The sequence below is a fragment of the Nansenia antarctica genome (genome assembly GCF_963989245.1).
Source record: "Nansenia antarctica genome assembly, chromosome: 3".
NCBI classification, from domain to species: Eukaryota; Metazoa; Chordata; class Actinopteri; order Argentiniformes; family Microstomatidae; genus Nansenia; species Nansenia antarctica.
The window spans coordinates 27,223,929-27,245,641 of NC_137688.1; the positions used below are offsets into that span (position 1 = coordinate 27,223,929).

Genomic DNA, 21,713 nt, shown 5'->3' on the forward strand with positions numbered 1-21,713 from the left:
GGAAAAATATGTCTTCAGGAAAGCTTTTTTTTTTTATTCAACTCAGTTTTATTCATGACTCCTTGGTGTGTGTTAAAGAGGAGTCGTCTGTGTGCAGAATTCAGTATGATTGACAAACGCCTTTTTCAAAGTTTAAAACAAGATGGATTGTTAACATCGGAGAAGCCATGACACTGTTTTGACTGACAGAACAGAAACAACCCCCCCCCCCCCCCCAAAAAAAAACTAAACCCAGTGAGAAGTTGTCAGGAAGTGTTTACCGTTTTTTAGGAAGTGGTTTTCATGGGAATTCACACTTTCACATGGTGGGTCAACTAAAACCAAATACAGAGAGTTAAAGAAAAGGAAAACAGATAAATCTGCACATTTGTCAGTCATACAACTCCAGTTGAGCTTTGAGCTCTGTGTCTCTGCATTTAGATCAGTTGCGTCGTGCCCCCTCCTGGAAATCACGTTAGGCCCTTTCCTGCAGCGCACCCTTGTGGCTGAGCAGAGAACTGCACACGCTCAGTAGCTGATAAACTGAGTGCGTTCCGGAGACGCCACCCCCAGTACCAAGTGATGTCTCCCTTGAAAAGTCCCACCTCGTCTCTCCCTGGCACACGCCAGCCCACAAGTTGACCCACAATCCTCTACTACTACAATGGTGTTTCTCAGTTTTGCTTTTTTATTCTTTATTTGTTGTTTTTCATATATAAATTACCTTTTTTTAAAACGTGAGAAGCAGATGCACATAACAAGAGGAACATGGCGTGAAAACACAGGAGTAAAAACCGACCTGTGTTCACCGGCAGCCGTCTTGACCACTTTCCACTTTTTTTGTTTTTCTCATCTCACACCGTTTTATTTTTTTATTTGTTTTCAGTTAAAGAATAGTTGTCATGTCAACAGGGTTTTTAAAAAAAGTAAAATGGGCGTTTTCCCCCCCCTCTTCTCTCTCTTTCTTTCTTTCTGCGACTCTCTCAGTCCAGGTCAGTGCACGGGTAAGGGGCATTCACAAACAACCGTAGCTGTGGGTGTTGTTGGCAGACTCGCGGCTGGCAGCGTGTGTGCGCTCCTCTTCCTCCTCCTCCTCTTCCTCTCCTCCTCACATGTCGTTGGCCATGTCGTCGTGCTCGCCGGCTGACAGGTCCCCGTTGGCGTTGATGGTGGCGTTGTCCTGGTACCCCGGGGGCAGGAAGGCCAGGGTGTAGGGGTACAGCTGGTGGCACGCCGCGCGGTACGACTCTGACGCCTTCTGCTGCCCCTCGCCCAGGCTGCCCTCACGCAGACACTGAAGCACGTCTGTGCAGATCTGAGGACAGAGAGACAGACAGAGAGAGAGGGAGAGAGAGAGAGACACAGACAGAGTCAGAGACACACAGACACAATTAGGTATCTGGTTGAGCTTTGGGTCTGGATAACGTTCATTGCACCTTTTTTGCATCCACTATTGTCAAAATCTATTTTCATGCCAGAAACTGGGGTATACATATGTGGACGTTTTTAAGATAAGTTATCAACAGTTGCAGAGAGAGAGACAGGTCACCTGGACGCTGCTCCCAGTGAGTGATGGGTCCATGGCGGTGGCCAGCTCAGACGCCATCTTGTCCGAGGAGGAGTCCAGGTAGTACATCATCTTAGCAGCTGGAGGGGAGAAGACGGAGCCTGTTTACTTCAACTTCCCACAGAGCCTGACTTTGTGTGTGTGTGTGTGTGTGTGCATGGGTATGGGATAGACCATTCTTCATCATTCAAGTGCTTGTGCCAGTAGTTCTCTGGGGCGGCTGTGGCGCAGGAGGTAGAGCCGCCGTCTAATGATCGCAAGGTTGGCTGATCGGCAGTTCGAGCCCTGGCTGGCCACATGTCGAAGTGTCCTTGGGCAAGAACCCCAAATTGCTCCCAGTGAGCGAGCTGGCGCCTTGCATGGTAGCTTGCCGCCATTGGTGTGTGAATGTGTGTGTGAATGGGTGAATGAGAGGCCGTTGTAAAGCGCTTTGGATAAAGGCGCTATATAAGTCAGTCAATTTACCATTTAGTTGTCGGGGTCGGTAGGACTATTTTTCAGAGAGTTGTTGCCTATGATAACTCTATGTTTCTATTGAATATTATATGAATCCCACAAAATGAAAAACGGCCAATCATTTCTCAGGGATGGAACAAAATAATGATGCAGGAATACTTCTCTTATTCAGTTTCCAACTACAGAAACCATTACAGAACAATCTGAGATGGGGGGTGTCATGGCTTGTTGATTTTACGTGGAATGATCTGTCGTGTGTGTATGTGTATGTGTGTGTGTGTGTGTGTGTGTGTGTGTGTACGTACCAGCCAGGCGGTGTGGTATAGAGTTGGAGTGTTTGCTCAGGTAGTTCTTGTTGAAGCTGGCGGGGTTGCTTTCCCCAAACAGCCGCGAGATCTCCTGCTTCAACACTGTCCGCACGGCTTCAGGGAGATCTTTACTGTCAGACACTGAACACAACACACGCGCACACACACACACACACACAAACAAACACACACACAAACACACAATGAAAACCTAAAACCAGAAGGTGGCTCTAAAAGAATCAACATCCCAGAACATTTGACCAGCTATTCTAGTAGGAAACACTAGCGGAGAGAGATGTGACTGCCTATGGATCTTAGATGATGGCAACTGCTCTCCAGCCTAGTAGTGACAGAAGTAATAATGCCATGACAATTATCCAAAGCAACTTACGATACAATGAGGGCATATGTTTTAAGTATATATGGTCCCAGTGAGAATAGAACCCACAACAGTAGCACAGCTAGCCACACCACACTAAGCCCTCCTCTGCTGGGTGAAGCCTACCTCCTTTGAAGAAGCGCACTAGACACTGATGCAGCCAGGGGTCCGAGGGCTCCATGGGGAACGCCCTCTTCACTGCCTGCAGCATCAGCAGGTACTTCTCTACGAGAGAGAGAGAGGGGGGGGGGGAGAGAGAGAGGGGGGGAGAGAGAGGGGGGGGAGAGGGGGAGAGAGAGGGGGGGGAGAGGGAGAGAGAGAGAGGGGGAGGAGAGAGAAAGAGAGAGGTAGAGAGAGGGGGAGAGGGAGAGAGAGAGAGGGAGAGATTATTTGAAGGACTTTCTAATTAAAAGAAGAAAAAAAAAAGATGCCATCCAACCATAACCAGGTTGGTGTTCTGATATCTTGTCATCAGTCGGTGTTAGGGTTAGATGTTTACCTTTCCTAAAGTAGATCTCAAAGGCCAGGAGGTGGGTCTCGATCTTGTTCCTCACCAGGAGTTTCAGGGGGGTCAAGAACTTCACCGCCTCCTCCAGTGGACTCTCCACCTGAGAAACATTCCTTTTTTGAGAACTTGCTTTCGATATCTATTTCACACGGAATCTCTATATCGCTGTTTATCAAATGTATCATATTCTCATGAGAGAGACAGAGAGAGAGAGAGAGAGACACACACACACACCCACACAGACACACCAACACACCCACACCCACCTTGGCCAGTTTGTCTGGTACCAGCTCCTCTTTGGGTCCTCCGATCTCCTCGTCGTCGTCCTCCTTCTTCTTCTTCTGGTTCTTCAGCTGCTTCTCCTTCTCTGCGTTCTTCTTCTCCTCCTCCAGCTGGGCCTTCTTCTGCGCCCGGCGCATCTTGTTCCTCAGCTTCTTCAGCTCCTTGTCGTTCACATTCTCTGGAGACGCAACCACACAGGGTGAGTCCTTCTGATGAGTCACACACACACAGAGACACACAGAGACACACACAGAGACACACACACACACACACACAGAGACACACACACAGAGACACACAGACACAGAGACAGACACACACAGAGACACACACAGAGACAAACACAGAGACACCCACACAGAGACAGACAGAGACACAGACACACACACACACACTCACACACAGAGAGAGACACAGACACACACTCAGACCGACACAGACACAGACACACAGAAACACAGAAACACAGACACACAGACACAGAGACACACACAGACACATACACACAGAGAGACACACACACAGACACATACACAGAGACACACACAAACACAGATGTCCTGCTTTGCGTGGGACTGCACAGCATTTTCACGACATTTGGTGCGTCCCGCAAATTGGGACGATGTCCCGCACCCTAACACACACACACACACACACAGACACACAGACACCCACCGGCGTCGGCCTGGTGCTCCTTGTTGTCGTCGGCGAGGGGGTTGTCATGGAGACCGAGGTAGATCTGGATGGCGGTGCGCGCCGCCTTGTAGTAGAAGGGGTGCATGCGGAGCACGTCCTCCAGCTTCAGCAGGTCCACATAGGAGCGCAGCGTCATCTTCCTCATGCAGTACGTGTGGAAGTCAAACTGGTCGTCCGTGATCTCCACAAAATGCTGACGGAGGACGGAGGAGGTGGGAGAGAGACAGGTGAGAGGGAGGAGGTGGGAGAGAGACAGGTGAGAGGGAGGAGAGCTCAACCACGGGGAGATCTGTTTACGTTTACACATCAGAGTGGTGTGTGGCTGCTGTCAAAGTGGTGTGTGGCTGCTGTGTTGGGTGGCTGTCAAACGGTTACGGAATTCTTCCCTCACTAGAAATATCAGATAAAGCATTTTTTTTTGGGGGGGGGCTATGGATCCCAGAGTGGTATATTAGAAGAATGGCGCCAATAAGAATAGTTATCAGATAGATTCCTGGATAAACGTCCTGATTTACCCAGGTTACCCAGGTTACCCAGGTTACCAAGACTTCTTTAGGACTGAGAAACTGTTGCCTGGCTCCGTTGGTAGAAAGCTTTTTTGGCAACGAAAATGGACCCCTTCAGTACACAACCATAACGGATCCCCACTGTCTTTGATTCTCATTGGAGGTTCTACTGAGGGTAGAGGACTCTTGGTTCGGGCCAGGCACACTCACCCTCTCCATCTCGTGGCACTTCTTGAGAGCGTCTCCGAACCGGTTCATGGACTTGTAGGCCAGAGCACATTCTGTCTGGAACCACATGCACTGCATCTCGTTCAGGTTCTCCACTGCCGACGCACCTTCCTGTGGACGCACACGGTGATGGGTTAGCGCATGACTTAGATTAGATTTGCAGCGTATGACTTAACTCAGGGTCATACACACACACTTTTTAAATGCTTTATTTATGTCCACATAAATGTACAATATCTAAAGGACATAAATAGTATCAGTGCTTTTTGACATTATGAAAACAGTCAGTTACAATAGTGCTGAGCGAACTTGTTATGCTACACACAGTATGTTATTCACATCAAATGATAACAGTGGATTGAAAGATACAGTATCAATACTGTAAAACAGACAGTATCCAGCTCATGGGTACAAGAAGCACCTCCTTCTCCATATTGAGCGGCTACCAATAATAGCAGATACTGAGCAATACTTTGCTAACTGTTTGGCCCTTCTCTTAGATAGACCAGCCATTTGAAGGCCTCTGATAACAAGCTTATGAACATGGCCCAGGCTGGCAAATATAAAAACTAACTAATAAACTAAAAGTTTATATCTATAATCCAGTTGTGATATGGCCTGCTCCAGCTGTTGGTATACACACACACACCCACACCCACACCCACCCGTGTGAACTTGGAGCACATCTCCTCGGCCTCCTTGACCAGGCCAGCCTTCAGCATGTACTTGGCACACTTGGAGTTGATGAAGCGGTCGGCCGTGTCCAGAGCCTGGGCCTCGTCCATCCACCTGGCTGCCTCCTTTATGTTCCCTGCATGCTGGAGGGACGGAGGTGGGGGGGGAGAGAGAGAGAGAGAGAGAGAAACAGAGAGAGAGACAGAGACAGAAAGGGGGTTAAAGGGGTGAGCCTCCCTTAGTAGTCTACTGGAAAACCAGTTTGGACTTGTGTATTTATACCTTTTGGATGAGCGAAGCTTTGTGTGTGTGTGTGTGCGTGTGTGTGTGTGTGTATGTGTATGTGTGTGTACGTGTGTGTGTGTGTGTGTGTGTGTGTATGTGTGTGTGTGTATGTGTCTGTGTGTATGTGCGTTACCTTGTATATCTTAGCTTTGATGAGGAACAGTTCTATGAGTGTGGGCGTGCTCTCGATGGCTGTGTTTATGTACTCCAGGGCGAGCGTCTGTTGGCAGACGTGGTCGAAGTGCTGAGCCAGGAAGTACTGGACCCACAGCAGCGTGGTGGGCGGCTCCTCCTTACCATCATCTACAGCCACACCACACACACACACACACACACACACACACAATTACACTTCATATTACTGCAGGGTTACTTACTTCACCTATTATTATTGTGATTTTGTATCCGAATGCCAATGTTGAAGGACCAAAGCCAAAGAGTTTTACTCTTGGGTACTTGTACAGTGAGATGGAATAAAAGCGATTCTGATTCTGACACACAATTTACAAACAGACACTGTATAGAAAGTTCAGAAGACGCATATCACGCTTAAAACCAGCACTCACCATTTTGACTAAACATTCGACAGCTTTTTAAACACGTTTCGTATCCGACGACTAATTCCTCAATGATTGACACCTGCAGGGGAAGGGACAGAGAAACATGAGGCAGCGTTAGTAAGTTTGCATCTATCTATCTATCTCAGTCATCCCAGAGCCTTTGACATGTGCAACGGTGTCCCTGGCCCCTCACCTTCTCCTTGTCGTGGTAGAGGGACTTGAGAGTGGTGAAGACGGGCGGACAGCCTTTACTTAAGTTCATCCTCAGGTAGCGGTCCAGACATTCACGGAACTTCTCGCCTGAGCAGAACAGATATCATGAGGAACACGTGCAGAGTTACTACAGCACGTCATCATGAGCCCCTTTCACACGTACCAGCCTTCCCAGTCGATTCCATGCAATTTCCAGGGTCTGTGTATGTCAATGCGACTGACCAGGGAAATCCGCCCGGGCAATTACCCTGATTGAATGCCGACATGTGTGAAAGGGAGCAACACAGGAATCTACCGGCATTCGGCTCCTGTGTGAACGGCGAAAATGCCCGGTCGACACAGCTTGGGATTCCATGAAAATTACAGGGAACTATGTGTGAAAGAGGCTTTAGTGTTAGGGGGTGTTAGGGGGTCATGTTATCTTAGTGTTAGAGGGTGTTAGGGGGTTATGTTATCTTAGTGTTAGGTGGTGTTAGGGGGTTATGTTATCTTAGTGTTAGGGGGTGTTAAGGGGGTCATGTTATCTTAGTGTTAGAGGGTGTTAGGGGGTCATGTTATCTTAGTGTTAGGGTGGTTATGTTATCTTAGTGTTAGGGGGTCATGTTATCTTAGTGTTAGGGGGTCATGTTATCTTAGTGTTAGGGGGTCATGTTATCTTAGTGTTAGGGGGTCATGTTATCTTAGTGTTAGGGGGTTATGTTATCTTAGTGTTAGGGGGTTATGTTATCTTAGTGTTAGGGGGTTATGTTATCTTAGTGTTAGGGGGTTATGTTATCTTAGTGTTAGGGGGTTATGTTATCTTAGTGTTAGGGGGTCATGTTATCTTAGTGTTAGGGGGTTGTTAGAGGGTGTTAGGAGGTCATGTTATCTTAGTGTTAGGGGGTTATGTTATCTTAGTGTTACGGGGTTATGTTATCTTAGTGTTAGGGGGGTCATGTTATCTTGGTGTTAGAGGGTCACCGTACCTGACAAGAAGGTGAGGGGGAGCCTCCTGGGCACCAGGCCTCTGGGATACTTCTGCCACGCCTCCTCGTACAGCTTCTGCCTCTCCTCTATGCTAGCTGTTGATACACACACACACACACACACACACACACACACACTTTATTGGAGTACACAGTTAAGCGTTACATCAAAGAGCCCAAAATAGAACAACGGTCATACAAATACCATAGAGGGGGGGGGGGGCATGGGTTGCCTAGGGTTACCTGGTTTCAGTGCTTTCTCCAGACCCTGGTAGTAGGCCCAGTTTTCAGGATTCCTCTCCTGGAGTTGTCGGTAGACTTCCGTAGCCTCCTCCGAGCGGTCCAGCTGCAGGAACAGCTCTCCTGCAGGGTAGCATCCGCCACAGAGGAAGGCAGTCATTTGTGTTATGCAAAACAACAACAATCTAAACAACACACACAAACACGCTCGCTCACTCTCTCTCTTCTTCTCTGACACACACACACCATCGCTCACTCTCTCTTCTTCTCTGACACACACACACACCATCACTCACTCTCTTCTTCTCTGACACACACACACCATCACTCACTCTTTTCTTCTCTGACACACACACACCATCACTCACTCTCTTCTTCTCTGACACACACACACCATCACTCACTCTCTTCTTCTCTGACACACACACACACACCATCACTCACTCTCTTCTTCTCTGACACACACACACCATCACTCACTCTCTTCTTCTCTGACACACACACACACACACACCCTCGATCACTCTCTTCTTCTCTGACACACACACACCATCACTCACTCTCTTCTTCTCTGACACACACACACACCATCGCTCACTCTCTTCTTCTCTGAGAGACACACACACACACACACACACACACACACACACACACACACACCTCTGGTCTCCTCCACGGCCAGCTTGTCACAGATCTGGGTCTCGTAGGTGGTCAGGTGCTCCAGGGCCTCCTTGAAGAGCCCCGCCTCCCGGAGCACCTGGTTCTGGTACAGCAGCAGCTCGCTGTACTCGTAGTCCACCTTGTCTGGCGACGTCTGAAACGGCACAGGAAGGAGGACCAGTCACATTCACAGGTACGTGCGAGGGCAACCAATCCGCTGGCACGGGGGGGGGGGCAGGAGGACCAATCACAGTAGCTAACACAAGGCAGCGGTTCAGCTGAGCTCCACAGCACACCGATCCCTGGGATACGGGAGAGGAGGGGGTTCAGCACACCTGTTGCGTTTTGCGGAACTCCTCGACGATCTTGGCGGCCATCTCAAAGTCCTCCAGCAGGTGGTAGGCCACGGCGTAGCCGATCCACGAGGCCCGCTGGGCCGGACGCAGCTGCAGGAGCTGGTAGCGCGTCTCCTAGAGACGGGGGAGAGACGGCAGAATAGTCACACACACACACACAAAGGAAAGAGTGACAAAGGGAAACACCACATCACAGAAAAAGTGAGAAAGGGACTGCGAGAGAGAGAGAGAGAGACAGACACACACACACACACACACACACAATCCCTCCTCACCCGGTAGCCCTCGAGGTCTCTCATCTGGATCTGGAGCAGGGACAGGTCCCGGAGGATCTGCAGGTTGTCCTTGTCCCACTTCAGAGCGTTCCGGTAGCACTTGATCGCTTCGTCGTACTTCTTATCCGACCGCTGCAGCAGACCGTACACGTGCCAGCCTGGGAGACGAGGGGTTAAGGACGCAAAACAACAACCACAACAAAACTACAAAAATAACAACCACAACAAAACAGAAAACAAAACAAAAATAACCAGGGATAGCTCATGTAAGAGAAAGTACATTCCTCTACACAAACCCCAGTTTTGAATTACAAGGAAACAAGAGAAACCAGATACTCTGGGTTAAAACGCAACAATGGGGATTCATAAATATGACCAGCTATAACAGCAATCATCAGCTAGAATCTAGCAGGCGGTGTGCAGTAGCCTTCTCCTGTTACAGCTAGAGGATATGGGGAGAATGTCTCAGCTCGAAAGGTTGAGATGGGAGGGTGGTGTTAGGAGGGAAGGTTGAGGCAGGGGGTGGTGGGAGGGTAGGTTGAGGCAGGGGGTGGTGGGAGGGAAGGTTGAGGCAGGGGGGGGTGGGAGGGAAGGTTGAGGCAGGGGGTGGTGGGAGGGGAGGTTGAGGCAGGGGGTGGTGGGAGGGAAGGTTGAGGCAGGGGGTGGTGGGAGGGGAGGTTGAGGCAGGGGGTGGTGGGAGGGAAGGTTGAGGCAGGGGGTGGTGGGAGGGGAGGTTGAGGCAGGGGGTGGTGGGAGGGGAGGTTGAGGCAGGGGGTGGTGGGAGGGAAGGTTGAGGCAGGGGGTGGTGGGAGGGAAGGTTGAGGCAGGGGGTGGTGGGAGGGGAGGTTGAGGCAGGGGGTGGTGGGAGGGAAGGTTGAGGCAGGGGGTGGTGGGAGGGAAGGTTGAGGCAGGGGCAGCACAGCCAGCCTGTCAGGTGGTCCGATCAGACCTGCGGGTGACTTGCACAAAAAAAAAAGAGCTTTGGATGAAGAATTTTAGCTGTGAAATAGGAGATAGCAATTAAGTTCCATCAGAAAGCATTGCTTGCTTTTTTTTTACTAAGATAACATGACCCCCATTTTTTTTCTTTCTTTATCTCTACCACCCTGATAGGACATTAAAAAAAGGACTATTTATTGTTCATGATAAGGTAAATGTAATAGAGAAAATTACAATTATACAGTATATGTATCCGTCTTTAGTTTCTTATTATTGCTTGTAATGGACTTAATTATATGTATTAATTCATTATTTAATTTGTTTTCGTTCTAACCTTCAGATGCCCACAGATGAACCCGTCTTGACAAAGAAGCATTCATCTGAGTCTGACTAAGGCTACTGTAACTCCAACACTGTGCTCTGTGGGAATGAGCCACTGAGTGTAGACTGAGTATAGCTGCTGTGACAGAGTGTAGACTGAGTATAGCTGCTGTGATGGTGTAGACTGAGTATAGGCTGCTGTGATGGAGAGTAGACTGAGTATAGCTGCTGTGACAGAGAGTAGATTGAGTATAGCTGCTGTGACAGAGTGTAGACTGTGTATAGGCTGCTGTGATGGTGTAGACTGAGTATAGCTGCTGTGACAGAGTGTAGACTGAGTATAGCTGCTGTGATAGAGTGTAGACTGAGTATAGCTGCTGTGACAGAGTGTAGACTGAGTATAGCTGCTGTGACAGAGAGTAGACTGAGTATAGCTGCTGTGATGGAGTAATAATCCTGTGGTTGAGGATACAGACGTGGCTCTTCAGGTCGTTGCGGAGGCCTCGTCTGACCAGCTCGTACGCCTCCTCCTTCTTCCCCAGACAGTTGAGGGTCAGGCCCTTCATCGCCAGCGTCTCTGAAGACGGGGACAGGGAGAGAAACAGAACGTCTTATCACTTATGCAATACATAACATTTTAACTAAACCCCTCAAAAAGTTCGGAAACACTTTTTGGGTTGATTATTCCTGCCCTTTAATAATACCAATTGGTATTGTATTTTATATCGTTGGAAAGCCTGATTAGTCACCTTTACAACGAGGTACAACTGCATTCTTGGAATGAGCAACACAGCTAAACGTGTGGGTAGCGGCTAGGGCTGCACGATTAATCGAATTTAAATCGAAATCGCGATTTGAAATGATGCGATTAGCTAATCGCAAAGCCTGCGATTTGCCTGCGATTTTTTTTTTTTTTTTTGCTATTTAGCAGACGCTTTTAATCCAAAGCGATTTACAATTACGAATTACAGGGACATTCCCCCTGGAGTAACTGAGGGCTAAGTGCCTTACTCAAGGGCACACTAGTAGTGGTGTGGTTTCAGGCGGGATTTGAACTCACAACCTTCCGATCACAAGTCCAACTCACTAGACCACCACTACCCGTATGGGATACGTCATACAGCGTGTCGGATTCAACGTCAATGAACGTCAACGTCAATGAACGTCAACAATGAACGTCAACAATGAACGTGAACGTCAATGAACGTCAATGTCAATGAACGCACACCAACAACATCGCACGTGAAAGTACCTGCCCTTTTCCAAACAGCTTCCAATTAAGCTTTCCTAGATGGTTGTGTGAAACAAACCACCTGAGTCAGGTTAGTAATGCTCCATCACATGTTTTAATCTGAAGCTTGATTTTAAAGCAACCCAACTTTAAAGCAACCCAATGTAAGTTTAGTTCTTTCACTCGTAGCTCGGGCTGTGGGGGTGCTAGAGGAGGAAGTCCCCTGAAGACGTACAAACAAACTGCACGTTGATACGACCTTCCTAGCCGGAGATATGGCCACACTTTACAAAAACTTCCTTTTTTTTTTTTTTTTTTTTGCTATTTTAAAAAATAATAATCGCAAATTAATCGCAATCGCGATATCTGTCCAAATAATCGCAATTCGATTTTTTCCCCAAATCGTGCAGCCCTAGTAGCGGCCCAAAAATATTTGCCAAAATCCCCAATATTCTTCTGTTGGTATTCACTCTCGTTTTGAGTTGCTTGGTGGATTGGATGATTGCACTCTTCCACAGTAATAAGGAAAAAACAACACATATTGGCCATTTTTACACTTTATTAATTGTACATTGTCAGGGACCTCAGTAGTGTGTGGAAGATCCATACGCAGTCACAACAGCTTGGCACCTCTTCCTCATGCTGGTCACCAGCCTGGTCACACACTGCTGTGGGATGGCATCCCATTCCTCAACTAGGATTTGCCGCAAGTCAGCCAACATGGTTGCGTTGGTCACTCTGGCACGTACAGGACACCCAAGCTGATCCCACAAGTGTTCAATTGGGTTGAGGTCTGGACTCACGGCAGGCCATTCCACCCTCTCCACTCCCAAATACTGGAGGTGCTCTGTGATGATCCTGGCTCTGTGGGGGCGAGCGTTTTCATCATTGAGGACGGAGTTAGGTCCCAGATTCTGGAGATATGGGATCGCCACTGGCCCCAGAATATCATAATAATATTCCTGTCAATTAGGTGCCAGTCACACACCTGTGACTGACATACACCTGCCAGCACTTGAAGCTCAAAACGAGAGTGAATACCAACAGAAGGATATTGCAGGGGATTTGGGCAAAAAATGTTTGGCCGCTACCCACACGTTTAGCTGTGTTACTCATTCCATGAATGTATGATCCTTACAAGTTGTACCTCATTGTAAAGGTGACCAATCAGGCTTTCCAATGATATATAATACAATACCAATTGGTATTATTAAAGGGGAGGAATAATCAACCCAAAAAGCGTTTCCGAACTATTTTTGAGGGGTTTATTTACCAGACGCATTTATCCTAAACGACTTACGATTAGAGAGTACAGGGACAAGTCTCCCTGGAGTAACTTAGGGCTAAGCGACTTACTCAAGAGCACGTTAGTGGTGGTGTTCCCAGATGGGATTCGAACTCATGACTTTCTGATCACCAGTCCGACTCGCTATCCGCTAGGCCACCACTACCCCCAGATTACAGCCAAGGATGAGAGAAAGACTGTGGTCATCGCTATACGCCAAGTGACATCATCAAACCAGGATCAGGGAGCAGAAAGAGAGATGCTCCAAGATCATTTGTATAATTTAAGCCTACCATTCTAAAAGCCAACACAGGGCCCTGGCGCGTGCCCTGCTGCCTGTGTGTGTGGTGCGTGGGGATTCCACTAAGCCCAAGCAACAGGTATGTGAGCCAAACAGAAAGCGAAAGTAGTGCCACTTGAAAACACTGGCACTGATAAACTAGGGGTTCTGTGGTGAATCAGGTAAGACAGTGATAAACTAGGGGTTCTGTGGTGAATCAGGTAAGACAGTGATAAACTAGGGGTTCTGTGGTGAATCAGGTAAGACAGTGATAAACTAGGAGTTCTGTGGTGAATCAGGTAAGACAGTGATAAACTAGGAGTTCTGTGGTGAATCAAGTAAGACAGTGATAAACTAGGAGTTCTGTGGTGAATCAGGTAAGACAGTGATAAACTAGGGGTTCTGTGGTGAATCAGGTAAGACAGTGATAAACTAGGAGTTCTGTGGTGAATCAGGTAAGACAGTGATAAACTAGGGGTTCTGTGGTGAATCGGGTAAGACAGTGATTCGGCTCATAGATTGCATTTGTACGAACTATTCGTTACCCATCTGGGCCAAAAACGAGAGGTTTATATAAAAATAAAAATAAATAAAAAATGCAGGCAGACAAACACAAATATCCTTTTCTTTTCACGAACAAATTACAAAGGAAGCAAGCATACTCAGAGAGAAAGAGAGAGCGAGAGACAAAAGTACTGGCTGCGTCTTACCTCCATGCTCTGCAAACTTCGGGTTGGAGAGTATCTGTTTGCAGAACTTGAGTCCATTTCTGTACTGCTTGTGTTCGTAGCATCTCTGCAAAAAATTTAGAGTATTGTTGTTAGGTTTTGTAGTGGGTTTGTAGATGTCAGATGAACACTCACATTACATTGTGAAAATGTAACTGAACTGGTGTTCAACGGGTTGACTGTAGGAGTTGAAAGCAAGCACACCACACAGTATTACAATAATACAAGTGAATATCATCTGTGGAAAAAAAAAATGGATTGAGAAAGAAATAATCATCCCTATGGCCTACAGAAGCTTGCTTGAACCTGTGGTCAGATGGGTGGTGAAATGTGGTGATTTGAAAAGCAGCCGGACATAGATTCCTATCTGCCTGGGTCAGCAGTGTCACTCAGGTCCCCAGTGAGATGCCTGCCAAATCCCCACACAACCCTAATGCCCAGGAATCTCATCTGGCATAGGGGGAGCACAGGAGATCCAAAAGAACTGGGGCGCATTCAACCACTTTCAGAAGCACTTTCAACCTTAAAATTGGAGTTGTAGCTCCAAGCTGAGAGTGGATGCATCTACAAAAGGCGTATATTTAAAAACTCCAACCCACCTCCTCTTTTTAGAGGCACTCCTCTAAGGGAAATGACCCACAAATGGCTTAAACACATTGTAGTGTTAAGTTGTGCATGGGAGTAAGGTAGAAATGATTAGTTTGCATCTATTGTAAGAGTTCTGCATGCACACAACTACAGGAAGTAATTACAACACAAACGGTTCATGACCTGAGGTAAGACTCCAGATTCTGTCTACAATCATACCTCAAGTGTTTTTGTTGTCATTTCTTCCTGCAGTTATTGGCATGCAGAAGTCTTACAAGAGATGCAGACCAATCATAATTGTTTTACCTTACTCCCATGCCAAACTCTTCGGATATCCATAGTGGACTCTCTAAAGTGATTGCAATCTCTTTAGACATGTGTGTAGCAATGCACAAAGCTGGCTAGCAGACACAGGTATAAAGGACACACATTTGGAAATATCCATCTCAGTCCATTGCCTGACAGCTACTGACACTGAAGGCGTGGCTTGTGCCTATTTACAGGCCTAGCCCAGAGAGACTGAGAGCATTCTACATCACCTAACTTCAACTAGGGCTAGCTAAGCTAACAATTAGTGGCAAACATTCAATTAAAAGTCCAGAGTTAGGCAATTTTTTTCACACGTTAACCACGTGTGCGAGTGGTATTCAATATTCTGTTAAGTCGACTAAACTTAAGCAGTTTAGCTGGTGTGCATGTAAGACATTAATCAATGTCTATAATTAGTCACCATCGGTGTTCAGGGAAGCGTGAGTGACAGCTAGCCGGCTAGCCAGGCAGGCTCGGTTTGCATCAGTGGCGACAGACTGCAAAGTTTCCAGGGCCCATGATGACACTGTATTGGTATACACTGTGGTATGCAAGTTACACTTTAGCAGCGAGTTAATAGAACCTTGCAACGGTGACAAAACGGTACCAGTTTGTCCATTTGAGTTAGAATGACTTTGCAACCTGACAGAGTAGCAGGCTAACACCACCATACATTTGCAGACAACTTATCTAGCCGTAGCTAGCGAACTGCAAGAGCCCTGTTGCTTTGGAGTGAAAGTTGGTTATATGAACGACGCAAACTGTGAACATGTTAGCTAATTTAGCTTGCAATGTTCCCCGTTATTTCAAGTAAGGGAGGTAACAGACGAATACGTGATAACTGTGCCATGGTCAAGACAGCTAGCGAGGCCAGTGGTGGGCATTAGGCTAGTACCTCCTGTCAGTTCACACACGACACACCGCCTGACTGTCCGTCGATGAGACCGCACATGTTCACTGGCTCGCCGACATGATTCCCTGTTCAGTACGCCAGCTAATTACAACCAAAGCTAGGCTAGACACCTATGACAACTGTGAGTAGAACATTAGCTAGCTAGCTATATTTAGCAAGTAAGTAAGGCACTTGGCTAGCCTACCAATATTCTCTTGAAGAGAGCATTCTCCTTCGGCGGCAGAGTGATCGTGGGCATTTTTGTAAACTGGCTACTCTTCTGTAGCTTCACGCATGAATCGTAATTTTCAGTTGACTCTCTCTCCCCTCTCTCGGTCTCTTCGAGTCGAAGCTCCCGGACTTGTCTCTGGCTCTCTTTCGGCTCTTCTTTCCTCACGTGGTGACAGCTAAGGCCCCCTTCAGACCAAAATGGCCGAACACCTTCTTCTCCTCCGGGTCAAGCTGCTCTCTGCGTCTGCGTCTGGCGGGTGCGTTCGTAAAATCGCTCCGAGAGCGCCGGAGTGCACACTGCGTCAACGTTCATAAAGGGACCGAGTAATTTGATTGGGCGAGAGGCTTTCTATGAGTGGTGATCCGATTTCCAGAGCGAATTTGCGAACGTACCCTGCCTGCGTGTGTTCTCTGCACAATCTGTGCTACACGCAAAATGATCACACACGAGTTTGACACTGACAGTCGAACTTCGCTGCAGCTATTGTAAACAAACGTTATACTAATGTAAAACTGGGTTTATTCATTCCGAAGCCATGTTCACTGCCATATGGATATGGTGCTGTCTGTGGGCAAAAGAATGCACGTTGAACAGGGAGAGGATAGTTTTACTACTGTGCATTGCGATGCTACTGTATTGTGTTGCGCACGTGCCGAGGAACGACACTAGTATTTAATTGCTTCTCTAATTGTATTCTATATGTTTGTAGTAGATATGTAATCCCATAGATATACATCATGTGTCCCACGTGGAAATAACACTGACACCATGATGAGGGTATTGGTAGGGTGTTTTTTGGGGGTAAACAAAGTATGATCTCGCCTGGCTGTATTTTCTCTTTAATTCGATGCGGTTAGAAAGTTAATATTTCAATGACTTTACAACAACTTATCATTCAATATCAATAAGGAAGGATGAACAACATTTATGTGTTCAATCGGTTGTTCGGTGATCCTCTTCCATTAGGCGGCCAGTGCGAATAATCAATCGACGCTTGCCTCGACCGCGCACTCGAATCGCATCCTGTGGCCAACACCATGACTCTCAACCGGTTGTTATTACGTGCGGCGAATGTCACCAAGAGTAAGTACAATAAAGAAAACACGAATAGATTCACCAATTGTGTCACATTTTCTCTTAAGTTCGCTGGCTAATAGGGAGAACGCCGTTTAGTTCACATAATCATGGTGCCTTGTTGAAGCCTGACCTTAGCTAGCTTAGCTGTTTAGCTAGCCAATGTCAATCACCTACATATGTGTTTAGCTAGCAGGACTAGCCCTGTCGACCTGACCAAGTGTCACTGACAGTAGTGCACCACCATCATAACAATACACACAGTATTCCCAGTAGCACTCGTTGGACGACGCATAGCAGTGTCCACAAAGTGCAATATAAGCTTAGACTGTCTGTTTGCTAACTAGTTAGCTGGCTGGCTGGCTGCTTGTCCTGTGTCTTTAGACTGGTTTGAAGGATCTCTCAGTGACACCAGATGATTATTATTAGTCATGCAGAGTGAGTTTCTGCACTATGACTATTTCTAATTTCATGTTACATATCACACTAGATCATTAATGCACATATTCTTACTTACCCGGCTACAAATTAATCTAGAAAGCCTACACGGCACATTCCAACATTTACACTGCCAATACACAGGGGTGGTACTACAATGGATTCTTTGATTGAAAGTAACTCACACTAACAGCTTAGCCGGATAGCATCCTCCTCAATACATTCATATGGACCGATGTAGGCTAATGTAGAGGATGCTACAGGGCTAACTCACAGCTGTACCCACACAAATGCAGTGTTCTTTTTTTTGGTAAGATTTTATTTTATTTTCCATTTTCTTTTTACACAAAACATTATACACACCACATCCTAACCTAAATACACCACAACATTTATACGCACCCATTACTTGACAAACATCACAATACATCACAGCTTGACAAACATCACAACACATCTCAACTTGACATACATCACAACGCATCACAGCTTGACATACATCACCACACATCACAGATTGACATACATCACAACACATCACAACTTGACATACATCACAACGCATCACAGCTTGACATACATCACCACACATCACAACTTGACATACATCACAACACATCACAACTTGACAAACATCACCACACATCATACCTTGATATACATCACAACTTGACAAACATCACAACACATCACAACTTGACATACATCACCACACATCACACCTTGATATACATCACAACACATCACACCTTGACAAACATCACAACACATCCTAACATCCCAAAGCCCCACTTTTTTTAAACCGTCTAAAGTTTATCCCAGTTTACCCCCTATACTTATCTAACTAATATTTCTAATGCATAATCTAATTAATCTCTCAGTACTATGTTTCTTGCACTATCTTTACGTCTTAGCTAAGGCCTTCACTATCTATCACAAATGCAGGGTTCTCTTCTCTAACACTTGTATGCCTTATCTGCCCAATTATTGCAACTTACTTCACTGCTTAATTATTGCAACTTCCCTGCTGTCAGTCGGTGAAGAGCACTACTAGGCTAACATCACTCTTTCGCCATACACGTTTAACCAAGTCACCTACAGCACATGGTTTGACCTGTGTGAAGGGGCTTGAATCTGTTTACACAATACAAATATCAGTGATGAAGAACTGTCATTTTATTTAGCCTTAAAGGAACTCTGAAGCATTAACACAGTGGCGTTCTTCTGTTTAATTTCTTGTCAAACATGGATGATTACGGTATGTAATATACATTTTATTTTTGCAGTTGGGAGTAGGTCTGCGTTCACAGCTGCAAAGCTGGATCACACCAGTCCCAACTACCTGCGTGTGGGCCTCGCGTTTGGGACCTCCGCCATCATCTGGGGCCTGGTAATATAGCAGCACACATCCGTAGGGCTACACCTACACACCAACACCTCCGTAGGGCTACACCTATACACCAACACCTCCGTAGGGCTACACCTATACACCAACACCTAAGTAGGGCTACACCTATACACCAACACCTAAGTAGGGCTACACCTATACACCAACAAGCCTTTAAGCACCGGGTTCATTGTCCCTATCATAACAATGCATAATGTCCCGATTGCATATAAAGGCTTTAAATTATGTATCACATTGCTTTCTTGAATGCAACCCAGAGATATGTGGCAGGCCATATGCATGTTTGCGTATTTGCTTCTGGTACAGTGGCATTTTATTGTTTCTCTCTTCTTCATATTTATAGCTCTTCAAACAACACAGCACTGATGTGCAGGAGTACAACGTGAGGAATGGCCTGGAATGAATAACCTCTATGACAATGTGAGTTTTACCTGTCAGGCATGCTAAACGCCTCTGAATTCTGTCATTTTGTTTGTCTTTGTTCAAGCTGAATTGTACAAAAAAATCGAATCAAAATATGAGGCTACTTTGTATGTACAAACCTCATAGATCTAGTAGCAACCTCAGGTATCAGTGTTGGGCTGATTAGAAATACACACAAAACATAATTAAAGGAAACCTATAATTACTCTCTTCCCACAAGTTAATGTAGGTCTGTAGGGTCCCCAAAACATGTAATTGAAGTTCTTTGCTGAAAATACCACTCAGATTTTTATTCTAGCATGCCTCAATGCATTTGTTTCAGTCCCTTTCTGGACAGGCTGTTTCACTGGTTGAGAAATCATCAGTGGAAAAACACACGGTTCCCATGGGAATACAATTTGACAAAATTAAAATATCCCAGTGTTTCCCAAAAAACAAGGAATCCAAAAGCATTTCAATGGAAAACATCAGTTTCCCTTCAAATGTATGAATGCACGGCGGGGGAAATGTTCAACACAGTGCCCGATGAGACCCCAATTAGTGTAGGAGGGGGCAGCCAATCTGAATGGCTTATTGAATCACGTTTTCTGAAATATGCAGCCCAAAAAAAAGTGCTTTATTTCACAGTTTCAGTTTTAGTATGGTCATCAGAGCCAAATGTATTATTATTATATTCAGAAGCACTGAAAAAGTGTTTGTTTTCATAATTTAGGACCTTTAAGTCAATGTGCCACTGGATTTTCTCCTTTTGATTGTCATAACACAAAAGCTCTTGTAAGAAAAAGAAACTGGTCACAGGTGTTAATAATGAAACTTATCATAATGAAGCCTTATTTTTCACAGGACAAGTTCCAGAATCCATCTGGCAGAGCTGGTATTGATCCAATGGATGTATCCCCACTTCTCTCCCTGTCTTCTATATTTTTATTTTGAATTATCACATGTCCTGGGCATAATACCCAGTTCTGTACTCTGTACGTAATAAAGTTATATGGCTGTATATTATTGACCCACCTGTCTCCTTTTTATAAACTACATTGTGTTCTTGTTAAAAACAGAGGTAATCTTTGCCCTCCTGCGGATAGATTGTGTGTGTGTGTGTGTGTGTGTGTGTGTGTGTGTGTGTGTGTGTGTCTGTGTGTGTGTGTGTGTGTGTGTGTGTGTGTGTGTGTGTGTGTGTGTGTGTGTGTGTGGGAGGGGGTGGGTGCGTGTGGGGTCCTGAGACTTGCCAGATGATGATGTGATGAGAGAGCATAGCCAGTGCCCATACGTCTTTGTTGTCAACAGATTTGCAGAATAGTATAATTACATTACAGAGAACACTGGTTAATGTTCTGCTCTGCAGTGGCACTGCCGCTATCTGTCCCTCAAGATGCTCTGAAGCTCTAGTGGTGTCTGGTATGACTCCCATTGTGTGAGCTTGCATAGCTAGACTACCGTACTGACTTTATGTGTTTGCCAATCTAATTAATCATACTAATTGTTGCCTCTGCCAGTAGTATGTCAATCCCTGTTTGATGTTTGCTGTTGTCATGTTACATAACTTCATAGGCTACAGAAATAATGGCTCATGGCTCTAACCCTACTGTTTATTAAAAGTACATACTATTTAGAGCGGTAAGGTTTAGTCAAATGTTTTCATTTCAACATAGGCCTACTACACGTCCTTCATACGGGGAAAACCTTTATCTGTAGCTCAACCATGTTCATGGTTATTGGTTCAATCTCACGAATGCCCACTGCCTTTACTTGCTCCATTGAATTTATAGATAGGCTACTACATTTTGCATACTGCAAAACGCTAAATGGGTCGCAGTATGAGCTTTCTGACATGGCCCATGACCTTCGGACATTTTCTAAATGAAGGAGCCACTTTCACAGAACACGGGGGCCATCCTACATGAATCAAAATTACAGCTTTAAACATACACTATGTACTATTCCGGGGCAGGACCGGATCACAAAAGATGGACACCACCAGGCAAAAGAAAACCTGGGCGCAAAATGAGGCTCAAAACCACCTGATGCAGAACTGACAAAAGAGCTGGAACAGATGAACCTGTCATGGGGACAGGCGCAGCATGCTGCCAAGGACCGACGGCAATGGAGAGAGCTCACTGAAGCTTTATGTCCATAGGGGATGAAGAGGAGTAAGTAATGTACTATTATAACTAGGAAGAATGAGATTATTCTACGGCAAATTATATTCACCACCAACTTGACCCCGGGCACAACCATGAATCCCCTTACCTCTTTCGGGGTCACTCACCTGCTGACAACTATCTGTGTTCCGTGAACGATAATAGTGGAACTCCACAGACCTACCTCGGCTGTATGTAAATGAGGATTTCTTCAAAGTAAAAGCACCCACGTTAAACCACAAATTATATTTATATAATAATTATATTGTAATTATTCTAATACCCT

General features: G+C 46.0%; 1 protein-coding gene across 1 annotated transcript; it reads right to left on the reverse strand.

Moving 5' to 3' along the window:
- Positions 1 to 97: 97 nt before the first annotated feature.
- naa15a (N-alpha-acetyltransferase 15, NatA auxiliary subunit a) lies at positions 98 to 16,155 on the reverse strand. The gene is made up of 20 exons (XM_080527714.1): positions 15,917 to 16,155; positions 13,905 to 13,989; positions 10,871 to 10,975; positions 9,139 to 9,296; positions 8,843 to 8,977; positions 8,508 to 8,661; positions 7,851 to 7,970; positions 7,608 to 7,703; positions 6,623 to 6,729; positions 6,436 to 6,508; positions 6,003 to 6,172; positions 5,575 to 5,727; positions 4,892 to 5,020; positions 4,155 to 4,368; positions 3,464 to 3,657; positions 3,189 to 3,297; positions 2,816 to 2,914; positions 2,308 to 2,451; positions 1,529 to 1,626; positions 98 to 1,294 (listed from the first exon to the last, which is right to left on the reverse strand). Exons 1-20 carry the CDS (start codon positions 15,968 to 15,970, stop codon positions 1,088 to 1,090), a joined length of 2,604 nt encoding a protein of 867 aa, XP_080383840.1. The 5' UTR covers positions 15,971 to 16,155; the 3' UTR covers positions 98 to 1,087.
- Positions 16,156 to 21,713: the final 5,558 nt, after the last annotated feature.

Excerpts from the sequence above, each read along its gene's own strand:
- naa15a (XM_080527714.1), bottom strand. The coding sequence starts at position 15,970 with ATGCCCACGATCACTCTGCCGCCGAAGGAGAATGCTCTCTTCAAGAGA. Across the intron at positions 6,509-6,622 it reads TCTACCACGACAAGGAGAAG|GTGTCAATCATTGAGGAATT; the intron begins GTGAGGGGCCAG and ends CTTCCCCTGCAG. Across the intron at positions 6,173-6,435 it reads TCGAATGTTTAGTCAAAATG|ATGATGGTAAGGAGGAGCCG; the intron begins GTGAGTGCTGGT and ends GTGTGGCTGTAG.